The sequence below is a fragment of the Ascaphus truei genome, chromosome 5 (genome assembly GCF_040206685.1).
Source record: "Ascaphus truei isolate aAscTru1 chromosome 5, aAscTru1.hap1, whole genome shotgun sequence".
Lineage (NCBI taxonomy): Eukaryota > Metazoa > Chordata > Amphibia > Anura > Ascaphidae > Ascaphus > Ascaphus truei.
The window spans coordinates 240,138,265-240,161,995 of NC_134487.1; the positions used below are offsets into that span (position 1 = coordinate 240,138,265).

Below are 23,731 nucleotides of genomic sequence, written 5' to 3' on the forward strand. Positions count from 1 at the left end.
TCCCGAACTAATTCCTACGAACTCTAACAAAATTCTTTGATTTGGCCAAGTTATTAGATCGGCAGTTTGCGATCTAGCCAACGGAACTTTAAACAGACTGCATTTCTTGCGCTTTCTCGCAAAGGACAATTTATTTTGTTTTCCCATTGCAGTAAGTGTTGTTTTAAGTGTATTATGAAGTTGTCGTGTGTTTGTCTCGCAAGGAAATAAATTCCAATTTATTTTGCCTCCTTGTTGTGTTCAATCGAGAATCCCAAAATATAAAAAGTGTTGATAAGTTCTGGTCCACCGCGACGGGCTTTATATTAACTGGTGGCAGCGTGTGGGATACTGATTGTACCTATACTATAGTCTCCTGCGGGATTCTGTAGTATAGTGGGGACCTCGTAGCTTGCGAGCTCCTCAGACAAGTGGCAATTTACACACACTTCTAAAGAGCATGAGATACTTCACTGTCCCTTTACCCATACCCCGATAGCACCATGAGTAATCACTCAGGAAGGTTCCGATTCTGGACCAGAAAGAATGTCATGAAGAGATGTGCAGGGTATGGTTTACCGACAGATGGGTGGTCAAAGGTACAACTGGAGGAGGATTTGGAGCGTCATGAGGACCGCATAGTCCCACCAGAGGGGCAAGTCCCCGTAGCTGCTGTGGCGGCGAGCGCTATTCAGCCCGGAGTGCAGGAGGTAGCTCCAGGGCTGCAAGGACATGAGGAGAATGCTAGTGATCCCCTGACTATGAGTGGCGTGGCGCCAGGGAGTGTGGATGAAGTAGCAGCTGTGGCTGCCGAGCGGGCCGTCTCTGTGCTCACTGCACTTCTCGCTACATGGGGAGCGGGGGTTAGCACTACGGAGTGGGTACAGCTCCTGACAGCAGTGCTCGGAAAAACCCACCACTCTCACCTTGTAAACGGGGAACAGGAGCTTCCCCGGACGGATCACCATAGCTTCAGCAAGTTCGTGGATGGCACAGATGACATTGATGCATTTTTAAATGACCTTGAGACGCAGTGTTCCCGGTTCCGAATACCAAGGAGGGACTGGGTGGTCAGACTGCTACCACTGTTATCTGGGAAAGCCAAGCAGACTGTGCAGGGCATTCCACGTGTGGATGCCGATGACTACGGTCATATCAAGAGAAAACTGCTGACAGTACGCCCTGCCCCCAGAATCATACGGGGCAAGTTCCGGACGGGGGGAGTACTCCCCGGGGAGTCATTCAGTGACTATGCCGGCCATATGGCCTTACACGGGACTTAGTGGGTGGAGGGGAATGGGGTTACAAAATTCAGTTGCTGCAGCAGCTCCCCACGGACGTGAGGACATGGGTCTTTGACCACAAACCTCAGACCTATGAGGAGGCTGCGAAAATGGCTGATGAATATGTGGCCAGCAGGGTTGCAATGAATGAACCAGCAGCTCCCAAAGGAACGGCCGCATGGCCAAGGGAGCTAAAACTACCCCTCAATGGACACAGAAACCTGCAGCAGCAGTCAACGCACCCAAGGCTGCAGAGTTCAAACATGAGAGAAGGTGTTTTACCTGCAATAAGGTCGGTCATCTCAGGCCAGACTGTCCGGACCGGGACCGGTTCAAGGGACCCCATCAGGGGCAACGATCCCCAGCTGCTTGGCCGGACGCCCGTGTGCGACTGGCACACACAGAGGAGCCAAGTACAGCCGTGGAACCAGCTCACAGAGAGACGTCCAGCAGAGAATCTGCACTTTTCACCTCGGGACCAGCAGCGGAGATCGGGGGACATCAGGTTGCTCCAGTCAGTATGCAGCCCATCGATGTCCGGCAGAAGCATCTGCGGAGGGTGACCATCGGAGACCGGCAGGCGGACGGCTTGCTAGACTCCGGTGCCACGTGACTCTGGTCCGCCCTGATATGGTGCGGCCAGAGGATTTGCTCCCGGGCACCGGGATGCAAGTGACCATGCCAGACGGAGGACCGCGGTCACTCCAAGTTGCCCGGGTCTTTTTGGACTGGGGTGCCGGACGTAGCATGAGGGAGGTGGGGGCTTTGCCTGGGTTGGATGCCGAGATCTTGCTTGGTAACGACCTGGGGCATGTAACCTGAGTTTTCACCACAGAGCTGGTGCCTGTTGCAGCGATCACCAGGAGCCAGTCAGCAAGGATTGCAGCAGAACCAGACCCGGCCCCCCTGCATTTGGGACATACGGTTCCAGCAGTCTCTGCGGAGACCAGACAGGTAAGCCAGATGAAGTCGCCTTCTGACACTGACTTCCTGTTCCCTGGCCCTGTTCCCCGTCCCCCTGCTTCAGGTATGACCAGAGGGTGGCCAGAGTTAGGTACCGAGTTTAGGGAAGCGGTGCGATCAGACCCCAGCTTAGAGGGCATGAGACTTCGGGCGTCCGAGTCTAAGTCAAGCAATGGGTCTGATTACTTCTTGTGGCACTGCAGGCTCCTGTATAGAGAGCAAGGGACTACAGGGTTAGATGAGGTATGGACGGGGAAGAGACAGCTAGTGGTACCCCAGGAGTATAGGCAGCAGTTCTTGCGGGTAGCCCACTCCATTCCACTAGCGGGGCACCAGAGGGTCGTTGGGAAGGGAGCCCGGCTGTTGCAGCGTTACTACTGGGCGGGGGCATCCAGTGCAGCGGCAGAATTCTGCCGGTCCTGTGATGCCTGCCAACGAGTAGGTAAGACGGGGGACCGTGTGAAGCACACCTTTTACCGGTAATAGGGGAACCCTTTCAGCGGTTAGCCCCTCATGGTTCCCAGCTGGTCAGGGAAGCGCTACATCCTCACGGTGGTGGACTTTGCCACCTGATACCTTGAAGCGGTAGCACTTGCCACTATTGATGCTAGGGCAGTAGCTAAAGCCTTGTTAACCCTTTTTTGTAGGGTAGGTTTCCCTAGTGAGATTCTAACCGATCAGGGGTCGCAATTCATGAGTGAATTGCTCCAGTGTCTCTGGGATGCGTGCGGGGTGAAGCACCACCGCACGACCCCTTACCACCCCCAGTCCAACGGATTATGTGAGAGGTTCAATAGGACCCTGAAGCAGTGTAACGGATCCGCACCTTAGTTTGCTGTTTGCCTTGCCTTACAGACCTGTGCAGCCCTGGAACACTGCTCCTGATGTTTGCTGCAGCTCCACCCTGGGTTCACTCATTGAGGCAATGCTGTAACACGCCCCTTCTGCTATTGGTTCACTGACCTTTAAAGACACCTTTCCCCATAATGCTTCCCTGCCGAGCATAACCCTTCCTGGTTGTCACAAGTGTTCTGCCACAAGCCCTAAGGCTTGGCTCTGTTGTGTACTAATCTCTCAAAGTTCTATTCCCTAGTTCACGCAGAGGTCTGTTCCTGTCTCCTGTGCTGAAGCAGAGTACTCTCCATGTTAACTTCATCTCCCTGTTTCCTGAGGCCGGCTGCTAGTCTCACGCAGTGGTCTGTTCCTGTCTCCTGTGCTGAAGCAGAGTACTCTGCATGTTAACTTCAGCTCCCTGTTTCCTGAGGCCGGCTGCTAGTCTCACGCAGCGGCCTGTTCCTGTCTCCTGTGCTGAAGCGGAGGTTTCTCCAGTGTTGACTTCAGCTCCCTGTCTCCTGAGGCCTGCTATCCTTCCACAGCAGAGCCTATCTACTGGTACCTGGGGCCTGCTGCTCATTCTCCATTGCAGAGGCCGTGTCCTGGTTCCTGTGCTGAAGCGGAGGTATCTCCAGTGTTGACTTCAGCTCCCTGTTTCCTGAGGCCTGCTATCCTTCTACAGCAGAGCCTATCTACTGGTTCCTGGGGCTTGCTGCTCATTCTCCATTGCAGAGGCCGTGTCCTTGTTCCTGTGCTGAAGCGGAGGATTCTCCACTGCGTACTTCAGCTTCCAGTTTCCTGAGGCCTGCTGCCCTTCCCTTGAAGCGGCCGGTCTACGAGTCCTGAGGTCTGTAGCTCTCTCTCTCCTTGCACAGGCCCGCTCTGGACACTTGCGCTGAAGCACCGGTTACCAGTGCTGCCTGGCGGTGTGCCCACTCCGGTCTGCCTATCCCTTCCTGAGACCAGTACCATGGGCCATGGTCGCCGCACGCGCAGAACCCACGCTCCTAAGCTGAAGCGGGGAACTTCTGACTACCTGTTGCCGAACTCCTGCTTGAATAATGTTTACCCTGATCTCTCCAGTCCTGACCATGGCTTGTCCACTGATGATGCTACCTTCTCCAGTCCCGGCCCTGCTACGTACGACTACGAACTGCGCAATCCGGATCAGCCTGCGCGGTCTAAGGTCAGTGCTTATACAACCCCACCTCAGCCACGCGGTCCGACCCAGGTTTGTGGCGAGCACAACCGTGACAAGCATATGCTTAAGACGTTTATACAGGCAGAGGGAAAAGACTGGGAGATTCACTTGCAGCACTTGCTGTTTGCATACTGAGAGGTACCGCAAGAATCTACAGGGACCTCCGGACCTATTCCGTGAGGGATGTGAAGGGGAGACTACCAATACTGATGCTTCTGTGATTCAGTATGTGATAGATCTCAGAAACCGGCTAGAGATGCTCATGGGGTTGGCACAGGACAACCTTAGGGCTGCTCAAACCAAGCAGAAGACTTGGTATGATCAGAATGCCGTAGCAGGGAATTCATCCCAGGACAGCAAGTGCTTGTTCTCAAGCCCACTCGGGAGAACAAATGAATGGCTGCCTGGTCAGGACCGTATCCGAAAGATGAATGAGTGCAACTATGTTATACAGGTAGATGCTGAGGCAGGAAGGAATAAGACCTATCACATAAATATGGTCAAGGAGTACATAGCACCGAGTGTGGCATCAGTGCTGGCCATTTGCATCCCATCGATGGGGAATCCAGCGAGCAATGCTCTGCCTGATCTCCTGGGGGAGGCTAGGCAGGGGGTACAATAGAGCAGGTTGAGATAGGGTCTCAGCTGAGTGTCGGCAGAGGGCAGAATCCAGGGCTATGCTAGAGAAGTATAGGGTTCTCAGATAAGCCAGGCAGGGGATCTGAGACCTCTGCATAAGCAGGCTTATAGAGTGTCAGCAGAGATTAAGGGCAGTATAGAGAGGGAGGTAGAAGAGATGCTGGCCCTAGGGGTAATTGTACCGTCCCAGAGCCCTTGGGCTTGTCCGGTAGTCCTGGTACCTAAGAAGGATGGGACCAGCCGGTTCTGTGTGGACTACCGGCAGCTCAATGCGGGCACGGTGTCAGATGCCTACCCCATGCTCCGCATGGATGAGTTGTTAGATGAACTCGCAGGGGCAAGGTATCTGACTACCATGGATCTCAGTAAAGGTTACTGGCAGATCCCCTTGACCCTCACTCGCTGCCTCATCAAATCTACCCTTTTTGCTAGTGTCACACAAAAAAACATTCAAGAAATCTGGCTAACATGATGCCATGCATCACGCAAAACATATTTGTCTTCGGAAATCTCTTGTTTGAACATTGCTGTGCAGCGTAATTGGGACTGCAGCTTTAGTCTACCAATATCAGTAATTGGTAAATGGCCAGCTTCCTCATCTCTGCAGTACCTTTCAGGGCATCTTCCCATGTGTGGGCAGCACCACTGTTCAGAAAACTGGTTTGGCACTGGCAGAGATAGTAAGAGATTATAGTAGGGAGGCAGAGCGAGTTGAGGCTGCCCCATGCAAGTGCAATGAACCAGAATAACAAAGAAACAGAGCCCCCAATAAACAAACTACTGGTCACTTTCAATAACCCGTCCTGCTTTGGGCACCTGCCAGGACCTCCACTGAGTCATCTAATCAAATAAACTCCACATAACCCCTCTCTGTTGGGGATCAATTTGCAGCTCCCCTGGGCTGCTTTTTAAAAGGGGGGAGTAACGCAAGGTACATCAGGGTCAGAGACAAAGCACCTCTATAAAAGTAAACATAACTTGCGTGGATGAGAATAGGGAAGAGCACCATACAATCCAGTGTGTGTGTCTGGCTGCTGAAAGAGTACTAAATTGTACTCACTTCTTCCAATATTGATTTTTTTTTTTCTCCTTAAAGCTGCACTTCATGCTCCCGTTTTTTTTATTTTTTTAGTTTTTTTTTAACTTCAATAGTTTCATCTGGGCAATCTCTACTTACCTAAAAAAAAACTGCATAGCTGCCGGCCAATTCGTTCTCCGTCTATTGATCTGCAAAGTTTGGCGACATCTTTAAATATGGGGAATGTAAATCGTTGCTATAGGAACAAGCATGATTGTTAAAATAGAATACAAGAAAATTGGTCTTTCAAAGTTGTTGTTTTTTTTTTAAACAGAAAATGCTAAAAGTATTTTTTCTTACTACAGAACTGATTTATTAAAAAAACATACATGCAGTATATTGCTTGAACTGCAGCTTTAATCCTTTGGCTGCTGGAAGACCTGAACTGCCTGTCTCTATGTGGATTAACGAATAACAGCCTTGTGTGCCCAGTGGCCCACTCTGCCATTAGCACATGAGGCATCACATTTTGTCACCATACCCTGTTCAGTTTCACATGTGAAATCCGTCACACTCCTACCACATGTTTCAAGTTAGCAAAGCTATCTTCTACATATTCTGCGCCCTCTGTGTAATAAGTTAGTATGTGTGTATGTATGTCTTTATTTATATAGCACCATTAATGTACATAGCGCTTCACAGCAGTAATACAAGTGACAATCATATAGATAACAAATAATATAAATCACACATAAAGGGGAGAAGTGCTTCAGATATAACAGTAACATTTTGGAAGGGGAGTCCCTGCTCCGAAGAGCTTACAATCTAATTAGTAACAGACTCAGGACTATACTCAGGTCCGCAGACAGATTTCCAGGGGCCCAGGACTAGAGTTACACCCCCCAATACATATTAAAAATACACCCCAATATATTTTAAAAATACACTCCCCCAATACATATAAAATATACCCCCAAGCCCCATTACATATAAAAAAATACCCCTACCCCCCAAGACATATAAAAAAAATACACCCACCAACCCGAATACATATAAAAAAATACACACGCCCCCAATACATATAAAAAATACACCCACTCCCCCAATACATTTAAAAAATACATCCCCAATACATATACAAAATACACCCCCAATACATATAAAAAATACACCCACCTCCCAATACGTATAAAAATACACCCACCTCACCCAATACAAATAAAAATACACCCACCCCCCAATACATTTAAAAAATACCCCCACCCCCCAATACATATAAAAAAATACCCTGTCGTGGGAGACCAGAACTTTTAACACCTTAATTACCCGGATCCTTTGATTGAGGAAAGCAAGAGATAAAATAAATTGTGATTTATTTACAACATGAACATACACAGCTTGATTTACGAAATAATACAAAATAACACTTACCGGGACAGGGCAGAACGAAATAGAATGTTCCTGGAACGAACTTCACAGAAATAAAGTCTCTAGGCACCAATTCTCAGAAGCGGGGTTGGTGCTCATATAGAGCCACAAAACATTCTTTGGCTAGTGACGCTGCTTGCAACCACGATTTCTCCGCCGAAAGTAATCTTTTCATTTTCCTGCTGCAGGATTCGTCTTTGATTCCTTGGTTCTTACAAACTATATACTTGCGTTATGATGGGATAAAGTTTTAAATCCAGCTTACATGAATCTTAGGTGAATCTAACTCCGGATTGGCTGCATGAACTTTTAAAAGCACCAAAGTCCTATCTCTATACTCTGCAGCCAATCGCTGCGTGGGAACCAAACTTCCCACCTATGGCAAGGTTGCCAGGACTTCATGGAACCGGGCATAGAAGCTTCAAGGTATGCCAAGGGCATGCACGAACTTCATACCTAACCAAGCCCACATCCCCGGCAACATCTTGACTACCTTCCCCTGGACACCGGGACATATGCCAGGGGAACAATGTTTACATCTCCCCCTCCCCACTTAATACTTTAACATGCGGGTCCTTTGTTCATTCCGGACCCTGGCAGTCATTCTGGGATCATATCAACAGGATGCCTTGGAAGTCCGGATTAAGTTATACATGACTCACTCTCCGGAATTCCCTGCCATATACCCTTTAATCACTGTACTTGTGAATCAAGTGTTTGTGCTGCTCCGCCCGCCTGAATGTAAATTCCTTGGCACTTATCATTTTAATACATCTAAAAGAGGGGGACTTTCATTCATGGTTTTTTATGAAAGTTTATAATACATAAACTTTAACCGTTTTCTTGATATACCCCCAGCCGCACGCACAGCAAGAATCAAAGCACAAGGACATTCCTACCAAAGTTAGTTCACTGCTTATATGCTATGTAGCAAGCTGCCGTGTTTTAAAAACTTTTTCTCTGTCTGCGGTTGGCAGCGAAGCACTGTTGCAATGCACACACCTGATACATAACTGATACATTACTGGTTACAACACTTATACAGTTGCACTCAGAGTAGTAATGTGGTCCCCTTATACCTAGCGGGACACACACAGACAATTCTAGTACATTCACAGGGTCGTAGCCATTACTGGGCTGCAGAGCTGACACTCCACATTTTCCCAATATGACTCAGGGGCACCCAGCCGGGCATAATACCTTTATTTACTGCCTGAGTATCCCCTCACCGTCACAACCCCCACCCCTCATACATATAAAAATACACCCACCACCCAATACATATAAAAAATACCCCCACTCCCATACATAGAAAATATAGACTTACCTTGTGGTGGTCAGGCCAGGCCCGGTGTTCCGACCTCTGGCCAGGCCCGGCTGTCGGTCCTCTCACCGCCGGGCCCTGGCTCTCCCCAGCGGCGGGCGTCCCCCACACTCTGTCCCACGCTAAGCTTCCGACGTCAGCGCCAGGTCTCTCTCACATGCCGGCACGGGCCGGAGCTCGGTCAAGCATCCGGCGTGCTTACGTGAGAGTGGCCTGGCATGCGCCAGCGCTTGAAGCTCGGTGTGGGACAGATTGAGGAAGAGGCTAGCAGCTGGGTGAGAGCCAGGGCCCGCACCTGTCCCGGCACTCCCCCCCTGTCGACGGCCCTGTCTAAACTATGTGCTGCATATCCATAAAGCATGTTATGGCGCAATCATTTGGCCTCACTGGTAACCTCTGTTCTCCATTTGTTTACACAGGCAGCTGAAGAAGCAGCTAAGCTTGGTTATCATCACTAAACTACTGTCTAAAAATGTAAAATCTCTACCATTGGATGAAAGTCTCCAGGTGAGTGAAAGAGAGTGGCTTAGGGAGAGTGGGGAGTACCCATTCCTTTCTTTAATGTGCAAATCTGTGACTAGAAATCTCCAGCTATAAGAGCGCATACTTCAGGGACTGTGTATCAAACTGACTTTGTAAGCGACCTGCAGCTTGTCAGTACGTTTTCATTAACTCCATTAGTGTCCATGTCAATTGTAAAACATTTGTTAGTGAACTTTGATACCACTTCATACAGTACAAGTTTCTAAGTTGGATATGGATGTCACTGCACAAACCTGTCCGTCCGCTATATTAAAATAAGAAAGACACATGAAGGCAGAAAACACAAGCTTTTATAAATTATGATGGTCAAGTACTGTAGTCCCACTCCAAAATCTTCCTATTTTTCCACATATCCACTCTATATACACAAACAAACATGACGACATCTAAATACCTTTATCCATTGACAAGAGCTCCAGTTCACTCAATTACCGTTTAACGTCAAATTGCCATTTTTGTAACTTTATATATAGCTCCCTCTAACATACACTGTAATATTTTTGAAGTAAAACTTCTTACCTGTAATAATCTTGAAGTCAAGCTTCTTACCAAGCACTCAATCAAGAAATCAATGACGTTTGAAAATAATGTGAGGGCGATAAAGGACTGAACACCACTCTTTGGGTTCTGCACCACAAAGGGTTTGAGAGGGAACAAGAACCATTTATCCCCTCAAAGATGTGTTTTCCTGCTGTGCAGCTTACGCCTCTATTTGTTTGTCCCAGAGACTTTATAATAATAATAGTAATAATTGTTTGTTCTTGTATAGCGCTGCTAGTTTTACGTAGTGCTTTACAGAGACATTTTTGCAGACATTGTCCCTGTCCCGTAGAACTTACATTTCTATGTTTTTGGTGCCACATTGAGATAAAGTGTCTTGTTCAGGTCACAAGGAGGCGACACCGGAAAATGAACCAGGTTCCCCTGCTTCAAACTCAGTACCAGTCAGTTTCTTTACTCACTGAACCGCTCCTTCTCTTTCTTTAAGTCTCAAGGAAAGAAAGATCTAACATGAAACAATTTAGTGCCATTTAGAGATGACAAATTGCACAAACATCAAAGCATTAAATGAAGGGGGTTTAAGACAGATCCAGAGGTCAGTGCAGGTGTGGTCCATAGCTACACACTTGTACGTCAAGGTTCATACTCCAGTCTTTTCTTAGTGAAGGCTGAAAAGTGCTGTCCCAGAGGCTGTCTGTGTACTGTATATTAACCCTATTTGACAACGTGGAAGTGCACTCCATGTATTATATAATATTTTGGTGGGTGTTTTAGTATGTGGTGCACTTATAGATGGAGGTGTATGTGCTATGCTTGTAAGTTCTGATGAAGGTGTAACTACTGCACGGAAACGTTGATGTTTTAGAATAAATATTTGTTCTTTTTGTATTCAAGTCTGGTGTGTTTTCCCCTGTCAAAGCTTTGGAAGCTCTGCTGAGCTAGGGAGTGAGATGAAAAGGTGAGATAGAAAAAATCTCTGAGAAGGGAGCAGAAGTGTAACTCTATGCTTTACTAGTGCAGCTCCTTGCCACACCAGTGCAGATGGGCTTTGCAGTTAACTTGCCTTTTTGAAGCCAAATGTTTTTGTAAGTGTTGGGCAATCTGATCGGGAAGCATAAGCCCCAACAATCCTATCCAGTCTCCACGGATATAGTTGTCTGCATATGAAGTAGGCTGTATTAGCAGCATTAACCATGTGAGTGATTCCCTACTCTGTCTGTTAACTATTGTTTCTAATGTAAGACCATTTGATGTACTGTATTTCATGTGAGTTTCATTGTCAGATGGAGTTTTAGCAGCTCAGATCTGTACATCTTTGTTTTAAAATCCATATATTCAAACAATAACAGAAAAACAAGCAGAAATTGTAATTGTCAGACATGTCATTTATGTTCTCACCCATCTCCTCATATTGCTTAATGACAAGAGGAGCATGCTCAAATCAAAGTGTATTGGATGCAGCTATATGACAGTTGTGGTGTCCGTGTAATGCTAAGCGGCCCCCCGAAGTCTTGATATATATTCTAGAGCTGTGATTTTCATCCAGGGTTCTGCAGCTTCCAGGGCGGGCAAGCAGGAACAATTTCCCCAACTGTCCCAGGCCCAGCAACACAGCGGCAGCCCATGCAGCAGTGACCCAGCGGCTCCCCAGCAACAGCAGCCGTCCGATCACTGCTATCCTTCCTCTCCCTCCTCCTGCTGGTGCCAGAAGTCGGGTCCAATTTCCAGCCGACAGGAGGAAGGAGCTGTAAACCAGCGCAGCACTGCCGGCCTCGTCCTAAGGGCTGGAACCCGCTGCGCCCGGTGGCGCGGGCGGCCGCGTGAGCACAACTCACTATTGCTGTTTAGCCTCACGATCCAGTCCCAGTCCCTCCTCACTGCCAACTGACTACGTACTGTGATGCGTCAGCCAGCAGGGGATACCAGAGAATTGTGTTCCCGTGCGGCGACGCGTCACATGGTACGCGAGTCTGCCAATGGGGATGAGGGGAGGGAAGGAGCTAGATGGGAGGCGCCTTTGGCGGGGAGCAGGGAAGGAGCTGCAGGTTAAAGTGTGTGTGTGTGTGTGTGTATATGTATTTATGTATGTGTGTATGTATGTGTATATGTATATATGTGTGTGTGTATGTATGTGTGTGGGGGGGTGGACGGCACCACGATCAGATCCCGCCTCCCACTCCCGCCCCCCTCCCTCCCGCCCCCCTCCCGCTCCGGCTCCCTACAGACCGCATATCGCGGTCTGTGTCTGTCAGCGCCCCGCCTGTCTGCAGTGCGGGCGCGCTGACTGAGGGAGCGGGGCCTTAGCCTAAGATACCAGAGAATTGTGTTCCCGTGCGGCGACGCGTCACATGGTACGCGAGTCTGCCAATGGGGATGAGGGGAGGGAAGGAGCTAGATGGGAGGCGCCTTTGGCGGGGAGCAGGGAAGGAGCTGCAGGTTAAAGTGTGTGTGTGTATATGTATGTATGTATGTGTGTGTATGTATGTGTATATGTATATGTGTGTGTGTGTGTGTATGTATGTGTGTGGGGGGTGGACGGCACCACGATCAGATCCCGCCTCCCACTCCCGCCCCCCTCCCGCTCCGGCTCCCTACAGACCGCATATCGCGGTCTGTGTCTGTCAGCGCCCCGCCTGTCTGCAGTGCGGGCGCGCTGACTGAGGGAGCGGGGCCTTAGCCTAAGGTGTAAGGGGGGAAGAGAGACGGAGGGAGTCATGGGGGGGGGGGGGGAGAGAGAGGGAGGGAGTGTAAGGAGGGAAAAGAGAGGGAGTGAGTCTAAGGGGGGGAGGAGAGGAATGGACAGATGTGGGGATGGCATAATTTTAGGGTCCCTTAACCAGAGAAAGGTTGAAAACCACTGATCTAGCACCAAGTGTCACCGCAATTTGTATTTTGTTATGGTAATTCTTTAACTGCCTGTCCTTTTTTCGTGAACTTACTGTGCAACGTTTGTGCTTATGGGTTTATTATTGCTGAAGCACTACACAGTACATTGTTAATATGTTTGCATAACATTCTAATGGCTGCCACTGACTGAGCCACCTGTGCTGAAGCTTGGATATCTCTAATACTTGACCTGTTGGTGATCCTTGTGGACTGGAGTTAGTCACCCCTGAACTAGTATGAATGTACGGCACAGATTCTTCACTGCTAGGAGGTGGCATTCATAAGGCTAATGTCCCGCTGTACATGCGCCTGACGTTCTGGCGGCGCGTGCACAGCGTTTCTCTGCGGTCTTTAGGCAGCTTATTTTTAACACGGGGCGTGGCCAAAATGGGTCTGGTGGGGGCGGCCATGACGATCGGGTTGTGCCACGACGCCGGCTCAGCCCTCAGTTCATCCTATCCACGGTGAAACCCACAAGCTCCAAGCTCTGTCATCAATGTTCTCCCTATTCCCACATCTCTTTTTTTTTTTTTAACCAATAAGTGTGTGTGTTCATCATTTACTTCCTAAATAGCAGCACACGTGTGTACAATGACAATGCTGAAGCTCATCCGACCATATATTAGAAAGGAATTGGTACTGTAGCAGGCTCGGTGTTCACTTGGCTTCTGTAACAATACATTATGCTCAACAACATTTTTATAAATAGAGAAAGTAAATCTGTTAAGAACAGGAAAGTTGTTGCTAGAACATATCTGAAACCTTAATAGAATTCTGTAGGTAAAATATTTCTCATTGGGGTGTGTGTGTGTGTGTGCGCGTGTGCGCTCCCATTGGTTAGCATTACCTGGTATGTGATTTGTTGATGCAGATCCAGTCTTTGATTGGCTCCCTGGTGCACCATGTGACGTGTCTCCACTCAGGAACACAATCCTGTTTTATCCCCTGCTGGCTGATGCGTCACAGTATGCAGTGAGCCAGGAGGCACCAGGGACAGCTTGGGTGGAGGTTAGGGGCTGGTGAGAGGTGCACACGCAGTCGCGCGCATCCCAGACTGCAGCGGGGACCTAGCCTAAGCCCTTGTGACATGATTTAACAAAAAGACTTCCCTTCAGGTTTCTTTTTTGACCATTTACACGTGTTCCCTTTCTACACTTTTGTGCTTTGCAGCTTGTGTAATCAGTGTAAGGCTAAGATTATAGTAGAACTGAGCTGGAGGCGATTGGGGAGGCGTGGCAGACGCATAACCAGGCTGGTTCGCCATCATTGGCTGAACCGCTCCTGTGACGCGGCCGCTGCGTGAAAAAAACAAAAGCATTTGTCTTTTGAAAAATCTGCCGCGTGGTCTCTCTGCATTGCGCCAGAGCTCGCGTGCACTATGGCCAGCCCGTATCAACTGCTGCACTTTGTTCTCGCATCGCGTGAAATCGCACGCACCGTCTTGCCTACTATAATCGCAGCCTAAAATTTTATACGTATACTAACATGTGCTTTATACTGTTTTTCATTTACAAATACAATTTTAAAATATATTACATAACATTCACATAACATTACAAGTTTACAATACAACATTTACACATACTTATTCACGGTTCACATCCCGGGCAACGCCGGGTCTCTCAGCTAGTACTATATACAAATAACTAGAAGCGTATATAAGTACTGTACTGTATATATAAATGTAAATCTTCTAACATTCTCGTTGGGAAAGACATATCTTTTCACTGATGTATACATATGGAATACCAGTGAGCAAATGATGTGTTTTGTGTCCATATATAAAGTGTATCAGTATAGATCACATATGGCAAGATAGATGGTTAAATATAGGGGTGGCCACCATGTACCTCGTTGATGTATTTAGCGTCTTGTTATGACCCACAACTGTGTTCTCAGTCGTATTCCTTTGATGGGTCTCTGCCGCTTCCGGGGTTGCGTGGCTGGCGTGATCACGCGGTACTCCTCTGGGAATTGGGCCACCCCGTCTCTCGTCTCCTTCGCCGCTCTCTCTTGCTGTTTTTTTAGCAAATGCTTTAATAATAGATACTTATAAAAAGCAAAAATTTGATATCAAGTAGTGTCTCTCTTCAATAGGATAACTTTTCTGCAGAATTTTTTTTTTTTTATAAAAAAATAGTTTTTTGGCCAGTAATAATGTAGACAAAAAGAATATAATGCATATAAAAATCAATTATAAAAAGTGAAATAAAAACATGCGTACATTCTTCCTCAGGGCAGTACATGACTACCACTCATACCTTTAACCATCTATCCTGCAATATATGATCTATAACTATACACTTTATATATGGACACAAAATCTATTATTTACTCATTCAATATGTATATATCATCCTGACTAAAAGTATACTTTACTCAAACCGTAGTTCAGAGAAATAAGATGCAGCACATTGCAGGTAAGTAAGCAAAAAAGTATACTTACGGGGAAACAAAATTCCAAAGTTTCGGACCCTATGGGGCCTATGCTATAAGCTGTCATAAACAAAATCGCTGGACCTATTAAATCACCAGTTTTTTAGCATTGCTATCACGGTATTCAGAAATCCTCGATTACCAGTGATAGCAAAATTCACAAAACTGGCGAGTAGCTGGCGAAGAGATGCTCGCTTCTCTGAAAAGGGCTTACCCGGCGATTTCTTTCAGCTGCACAGAGAGCCGCTTCTCCCTGCCCATATCTCACCAGCGATCAAAAGTTTTTAATATAAATTTTAATACTGGTGTAGATGAGCAGAGGGTCTCCGGGCAGAACCGCGTTTATTTCAGGTCCGGGGACACCCTGCTTCCCGAGGTATTGGTGTGCCGGTATTTCCTATGCATTTACATTTCTCGGGTCACGTGACCATGGGATTTAAATCCATAACAGATACCACTGGCACCCCATAATGGGGCTTTATCTCAGGAAGCAGGGGGTCCCCGGACCTCAAATCAACAAGGTTCTGCTCCGGAGACACCCTTCTACGATACTGTATTATTAACATTAAAATTAAAAATCAAAAATATTCGTTACCATAGCGGCTATCCGCTATGGTAATGAAGCTGCTTTAATGACATTTTTACTAATAGTGTGCAAGAGCAGGGTGTCTCCTGAGATGAACCGCATTGATTTCAGCCTCAGGGACCCCCTGCTTCCTGAGTTACAGACCCTAGTATTTAAATCGCATGATGCAGACAATTTAAAAATGGCGGTGGTACCGGCTCCTGATGCCCCATACCAGGGCCTGTAACTCGGGAAGCAAGGGGTCCCTGAGGCTGAAATCAAAGCGGTTCAGCTCAGGAGACCCCCTGCTCCCGCACCCTATTAATAAAAATTACATATTAAGGGGGCGTGTCTATGACGTCAACCAGGACAGTCGGGTAAAGGGAGAGCTCTGGAGACCCCTCTGTATAATCGTTGAATTTATACCTTTCCACCCGGCCAAAAACACCTTAAATTGCATACAATCCCTCCCTGAATCTGCAGGGATGGCGAACAGGGGAAAAAATCAGCAGCCCCAGGGGGTTGGAAGGTTCTTTACCCCTGCTAAACAAACTGCGGAAGCGGGAAGCAGGAGGCAAGATGGCCCCCAGACATCAGGTGCACGAGGCACACAAGGCCTCACTAGCCCGGCGAGCCCCGCTGAGACTCCCCCCTCGCCAGATGGCAGAATCACAAAGGAGTTTTTAGAAGAGCTCCATGCTAAACTCCAAAAATCACTGGAGACAAACATCAAAGAGGCAGTGGCTGAGATAAAGCATGATATTCAGGGCCTGCAGGAGAGAACCTCAACCCTGGAAGCCAGGCTGGATGAAGCCCTTCACCATCAATCGGAAGCGGACGAGGAGATAATCCGCTTGGGCCAGGAGATCCACTCCCTCCGGGATGGTCTGGAGGACCAGGAGAACCGGGACCGCAGGCAAAACCTGCGGATCCGCGGTATCCCTGAGGCGATAATACCCTCCCAGCTCAGGGCATATCTGACGGATTTTTTCCTTGCAATCTCACCTGATCTTGACCCAAGGGACCTCGAAATAGACAGGGCTCACAGGGCACTGGGCCCACGTTCAGAAGACCCAAACCGTAAGCGGGACGTGATCGTGCGCCTCCACAGTTTTTCAACCAAAGATAAGCTGATTGGAGCCTGCAGGGACAAGGACACGATCATGTTCCAGAATGAGCCTCTGCAGGTATATAATGACCTTTCTAAACTGACCGTAGACAGATGGAAAGCGATGCGTCCCCTGACACTCCTCCTACGAGAAAAAAGAATAAAGTACAAATGGGGCTTCCCCTTCAAGCTGGTTATCCCCCATAAAGGAAAGTTCCTGACCATCCGCCAGCCTGAAGATATGGAATCCCTGGCCAGAACCCTGGGCCTCCCTGTGGAACCCTTCCAACATGATTACCAGCCCGACAACAGACCCAGGGAACGTGAGGACCACCCGGTTAGAGCTTCCGAGCGCATTGCAGAACAGCGACAGTCCAGAGAGAGATGACCCAGCACCCAGAGAGACCCTCCCGGGAGATCACCGCTCTTCCCCCTAACACCACCTAAAATGGCGTCGGGAGGATCCCCACTGCGGGCCCCTGTCAAACGAAGCTACACCACTAACCTCTCACCAGAGACTCCTACCAGCATCCAGAGAGACGACCGACTTCATTCCCGACGACACCCTGAAGGAGCCATCCACCAAACCGCAGGAGAACGAGGAGATGAATCAACCCTGCGCGCAACGGATTCCCCAAAGATGGCGTCTGTCACATCTCCATTCCGCTGCGGAACACCACGAGGCTCCCTGGACGAGGTCGAGACGAAGCAGACGTCACCACCGCGCGCGACATCCAGACTCTACTCTCCGCATCACGGGGCCCCCGATCCGTCGATCCAGACCAGAGTCATCGAGTGCCGAGCGCCAGAGGAGTCGATGCTGCAGCCCGGCTTCCGGATAGCGCACAGGTTCCCCCCCTCGGCCGAGGGGGGGTCAAGAGGCTTTGCTGACACCCCAGCCCCCGACGGCCCTAAGGGATCTTGACTCCCCTCCGCGGAGGGTCAGACGCTCCAGGACTCCCCGATCGCTCTGGGCTGCGAGGCGCTCAAGGAGGGTCTGTAACACAGTTCCCCCTATGTTATCCCTGGTTTTCCCCGTTAACAGCAGTGTCCAAAATCCCAAGTTTGGCGGTTGGCCTTAATTGGCTCAGCGGTCGCGCCCTCAAAGTTAGAAGGACCCACACTGCACTTAAAAGGCATTCCCTCACCCCCCCCTCCTACCCGCCCCCCCCCTACCCGCCCCCCTTCTCACCCTCCCTCTCACCCCCCCTCTCACCCTCCCTCTCACCCCCCCTCCCTTAACACCAACCCCTCCTAACCCTTCCCCCCTACCTAATACTGACTTCACCTCCCCCCTCTTACCCCCCCGCCCCCCCCTCATCCTTGCTAACCCCCCCCACCCCATCTCCCCTCCCTCCCCTACCCCACTATTCCCCGTCTTACCCCCCCCCACCCCCCTAGCCCCCCAGGAGAGTATGAGGCAGCCCAGCCACAACCTGGTGACACTCACCAGCTCTCAAGGACATGACACTAACTCTCACCTGATCCGACAGAAAAGGGTCCACTAACCCTGTAGTTCTGTCACTGCCAGGTGCCTATAGCAACGAAGGTTCCCCCCTTATAAAATGCTTAAGGCGCAGCGATTGAAGTGACCCTTCCCCCCCCCACTCCCTCCCCCTCACCCTCCCCTTCCCCCCCCCACTCCCTCCCCCTCACCCTCCCCTTCCCCACCCCTTCCCTCCCCACCCCCCACCCGATCCCCCCCCCCCCCCACCCTACCCCCCCCACCTTATTCCCACACCCCCACTGCCTGGCCCCCCCCCACACGTGAGCTGTTCCCCTCACACCCCTGCCCTCCTTACCCCCTCCCCACCCTTGCCCCCACCCACGCCCCCCCTAGCCCCCTCAGGGCAGATCTACTCACCGGCGTTCCAGGTTGCACGAGTACGGTCACGAAGATGGTCCCGCACCGCGTCGCTCACAGGATCATCGCATGGGGCTGTATACCACTTGGGCCACAGCGAAGGTCTGGAATTAACACTGCAAAATGAAAATTGTGTATATTGCCTAAGGCGGAATGTATAAACTTGTACCCCCCCACTATCCTCCCCCCCTACCCCATATCCCTCCCCCAGCTACCTCTCCTTCCCCTTATCCCCTGCCTTCCTCCCCTACACCCCCCCCCTCCCATTGCCCCACCAAAGAGGCCCCACCCCCCTCCCCTCTCCCCCTTATCGCCCCGTCCCCTCCCCCACTCCCCACCCTATCCCCCCCCACCCTACCCCCACACTATCACTGCCTTGCCCCCCCCCCCCAACACATGAGGTTACCCCACACACCCCCGCCCTCCCTACCCCCTCCCCACCCTTGCCCGCACCCACCCCCCCCCCTCCCCTAGCCCCCTCAGGGGAGTACCACTCACCTACGTCCCAGGCTGCCCGATTACGTTCACAAAGTTGGACCTGATCCGTGCTGCTCACAGGCTCATCACATGAGGTCGCATAACACTTGGGCCACAGCGAAGGCCTGGTACTAACATTGCAAAATGTAATTTGTGCATAAGGCCTAAGGTGGAATGTATAAACTTGTACCCCAACCCCCTCCCCTTCCCTTCCCTGTGTCCCCACCCTCCTCTGCTCCCCATGTACCCCTCCCCTTCCTCTCCCTGTCCCCTTCCAAACCCCGTCCCCCTGAGATACCCCACTCACCCTTGCACCTGCCTGATCATGCACGGGCATGACTATGGCCATGACAGGCGCAGTACTTAGGACTACCACACGAGGCCGCTCACCACCTACACAAAGTTAAATGCATAATGTGCAAATTGTGAATTGTGATCCCAGCACAACGCTGAAGGTTCACGGCTTCATCCTGTACCCCCCCCCCCCCTCCCCATCCCCTATTCCTCTCGCCCCCAGGGGACCCCGGGACCCCCCCCACCCTCACCCCCTCCCAGGTCCCCCTCAAAAGGGAAGATGTCCCGATATCGCACCAGTCCCTCTACTCCCCCCCCCCTCCCCCTTTTTATTTATTTTTTTTGCTTCACTCCCCCCCTACCCTTATTTTTTTTTTCCCCCCGGACCCACTCCCCCCCCCTTACATCCACCCCCAAACCCTCCCCCCCTCACACCAACGGAACAGGGACCCCTCTCATACACCCTCTCTTCCCTCCATCAGACTCTAAGCACCTCAGGTATATAACATCATTTTCTAGTAGGCCCCACTGACAGAGGGCTCAAACTGAGGCCTCAACCCCCCCTCCCTTAAAAAAAAAAAAAAAAAAAAAAAAAAAAACAAAGACGACCCGGACGACGAGGAAGCCGGTGGAAGTGGAAGTCGCAGAACTTTCTGGGTCTCCACCCGGCCCGTCTTCACTGGTGTACGTTCTACGACCCGCCCCCAAGGGTCTTACACCCACTAACCGGTTCTTCACCTAAGACCGGTCAAACACTTTCAGACCCCATTAGGGTCATTTTTCCTCCCTTTTTCAGCCGCTGTTACTGTCCCAGCGGCCCCCCTCCCGACCCACCTCCCCCAAGCCCATTCTGACTGTACTCCCCAATACTCCACCAGCGACAACACACGCAAACTTAGCTGAGCGATTACTATGTCCCATCAAAAAACACTAAAAATTGTTTCCCTCAACGTAAAGGGTCTCCACAATAATCGAAAACGCCGCCTGGCCCTCCAAGAGATAAAGAAAACAGGAGGGGACGTTGTTTTCCTCCAGGAGACGCATTTTACGTCACAAGAGCCGCCTAAAATATTTCAGCATGCATATCCAATGCGTTATTTCTCATCCTTCAGCAGCAAGCGTAGAGGGGTTGCCATTCTGTTCCGACAGGGCACCCCATTTAATCTAACCAAAACCCAGGCAGACCCAGAGGGGAGATTCATTGTAGTCTATGGCTCACTATCCGGCACGTCAATCGCCCTTATTAACCTATACGCCCCCAACGAAAACCAGACAGAATTTCTTAAAAAGGTTCTGGAAGAAATTGACCCACAATATCTATCCTCAATACTCATTGCAGGGGATTTAAACATGGCTCTCAACCCTAAGGAAGACAAATCGAGCCACCCAGGTCGACAACACTCTACTCAGTCACAAAGACTGGGGAAAAAATTCAAGGACATCATCGGGGACTTTTCTCTGGTAGACATTTAGCGAACACAGCATCAGGGACAAAGAGATTATACTTTTTACTCTGCGCCTCACCAGTCTTACTCCCGTATTGACTACTTTCTTGCTTCCAAGAACGTCCTAGAGGCCACCACTGACACAGATATCGGCCCAATTACATGGTCGGATCATGCTCCCATCACCATGACCCTGTCCATCCCCTTTGGGAAAACTATCTCATACTGCTGGAAACTCAATGATTCCTTACTGAACCACTCCGGGACAGTGATGGAACTCAAAAAATCCCTTAAGGAATACTTCAGAATAAACAAAGGCTCAGTAACCTCTCCAGCAAGCCTGTGGGAAGCCCATAAGGCGACAATTCGAGGAAATCTTATCTCGATTGCCTCCCACCGGAAGAAATCTAAACTCAAATTAACTAAAGAGCTCACAACCAAAATAATCGACTTAGAGCAACAGCATAAAAATAACCCCTCCCGGAGAATTTATAAACGGTTGACAATTGCTCGAAACGATTTAAGGACCATCCAATTAGAAAGTGTAGAAAAAGCTCTTAGATGGACGGGTCAGCGGTATTATGATAAAGTGAACAAGGCCGATAGACTTCTTGCCAGCAAATTAAGAGGAATACAGAAAAGATCGCAAATCACGGCAATCAGGAATAATTCTGGTGAACTCCAATACAATGAAAAAAAGATAGCAGAGGAATTTACCAAATTTTACACTAAACTATATAACCTAAGAGCCCACTCTGCACACACTAAAGAGGCGGATACGGCTTTAGCCGCCGGTTACACTGGCGACACACTTTATTCGAGCTTGGCTAGTCCCACGAATTCGGGTATACCCGGGTGTATTGAGGTTTGTGACTGTTTTCTGCCCGAGTGCATTGAGTTATTTTCCAAGCAGGGATTGAAGCATTTTATTCCCGCTGGCTGCAATACTGCACAGTATATATATATATACTGCATTACAATTCATGAATTTATGCCATCTGGTAGACACGCGAAGCATTGCAGCCTATTAAATCCTAATCATTATCATTTAACAGATCAGCCGCCCATCAGCCAGGCATGAACCCAGGCTGGGAAGGCAAATGCAACGGGGCTTGTTAGAGGTGAGGAGTGGCGCATTCCAGGTATCTGCCAGGTACATACCGGGTATTTGCTCGAATAAAGTGTGTCGGTGCAGTACCTAGCCGAATGCGACCTTCCTTCATTAACAGAGGAAGAAAATACCTACCTAAATGCGAAAATCACGCTAGACGAATTAGAAATGGCCGTTAGAGCCTCAAAAAATTCTAAGGCGCCGGGCCCTGATGGCTTCACGAATGCATACTACAAAAAATTCTTCCCCATTCTGTCCAAACATCTATTAAGTTTGTTCAACTCATTTCTAGAAGGGAGCCCTATCCCATTCACAATGTCGTCCGCAAATTTGGCAATAATACTAAAGGATGGGAAGGACCCCACCCAATGTGGCAGTTATAGACCAATCTCATTGTTGAACAACGACCTTAAACTATACAGTAAAATTTTGGCGAACAGACTTAATCCCATCCTCCCGAGATTAATACATAAGGATCAGGTCGGGTTTGTCCTGGGTCGTCAGGCCTCAGACAATACACGCAAAATTATAAACTTGGTAGATCATGCCCACCTTTCAGGCTCAAAGGCAATGTTGCTGAGCCTAGATGCAGAGAAGGCATTTGACAGGATTGATTGGCTATTTCTAAACCAGACATTGATTAAGTTCGGCTTCAGAGACTCGTTTCTAAAGGGCGTTCAAGCACTTTACCAGAATCCCTCAGCCTCGGTGCGCCTCTCGGGCGGAGGCTCGGAACGATTCCTAATCCAGAACGGTACCCGTCAAGGATGCCCCCTATCTCCCCTCCTCTTCGCCCTCACGATTGAACCATTGGCGGCTAAAATTAGAGGAAACCCGAACGTCCAGGGAATCCCGATCGACAACTCACAATACAAAATTTCCCTATTCGCTGATGATATCATCCTTACCCTGACAAAACCTCTAACTTCCCTCCCTAACCTCCAGAGGGAATTGACGGAGTTTGGCAGCGTATCAGGATATAAGATAAACAGCGACAAATCAGAGGCCCTAAATCTTAGTCTCCCGGATCCCGAAGTTCTCCTCCTCAAAACCAATTTCAGCTACAGATGGTGCCCTGCATACATTAAATATCTGGGAGTAAATGTATCAAGGCACTATCGGGATCTTTACCGGGATAACTACCCGCGTTTATGGGATAAGATCAAAAAGGATCTAGATCAGTGGGCAGGTTACCAGATCTCGTGGATCGGTCGAATGACTTCCGTTAAGATGAATATACTCCCAAGAATGTTATACCTCTTTCAAACACTCCCGATCCACGTCCCAGGCACTGATCTTAAAAACATGCAAAACAGAATATTTCAATTCATTTGGCAGGGCAAAAGACCCCGAGTCGCCAGGTCGGTCCTGATGGCTGCAAGATCTAGGGGAGGTCTGGGGGTTCCGGACCTACACAGATATTACCTAGCTGCACAGCTCAAGCAGGTGGTGATGTGGAATTCTGACCCGACCCGTTGTAGTTGGGTAGAGATAGAGACTCAATGTGCCAAAATGCCTTCTCTGCAAGCCTGCCTCTGGAGCCTGGACAGAGGAGAGGGTCATACACACAACCTGAAACTTCAGGCCTCCCGTTTTACATGGGACGTCTGGTCTCGTTGTAAATACAAATATGGCCTTACTACCAAAAGCTCCCAATTGACCCCCATTCTCAACAATCCAAAGTTCCCCCCGGGATGTGGATCTAAACTGTTTGAACAATACAGCACAAGGGGTATAGAGGCGATTGCGGATCTTCTGAGCCTGGGGAGGCTTCTGAGCTTCCAAGAGGTAAGGACCAAATATAAAATTAAAGAATTGGACACATTTAAATA

General features: G+C 49.4%; 1 protein-coding gene across 3 annotated transcripts in view; it reads left to right on the forward strand.

Annotated features, from left to right (window-relative positions):
• Nucleotides 1–23,731, forward strand: part of LOC142495828 (uncharacterized) — a 439,489-nt gene that overhangs the window by 357,424 nt on the left and 58,334 nt on the right. For all 3 annotated transcript variants that reach the window (XM_075601852.1, XM_075601853.1, XM_075601851.1), the window contains one exon: nt 9,089–9,176. In XM_075601852.1, coding sequence (XP_075457967.1) covers nt 9,089–9,176 — 88 coding nt within the window. The remainder of the gene's footprint in view (nt 1–9,088; nt 9,177–23,731) is intronic.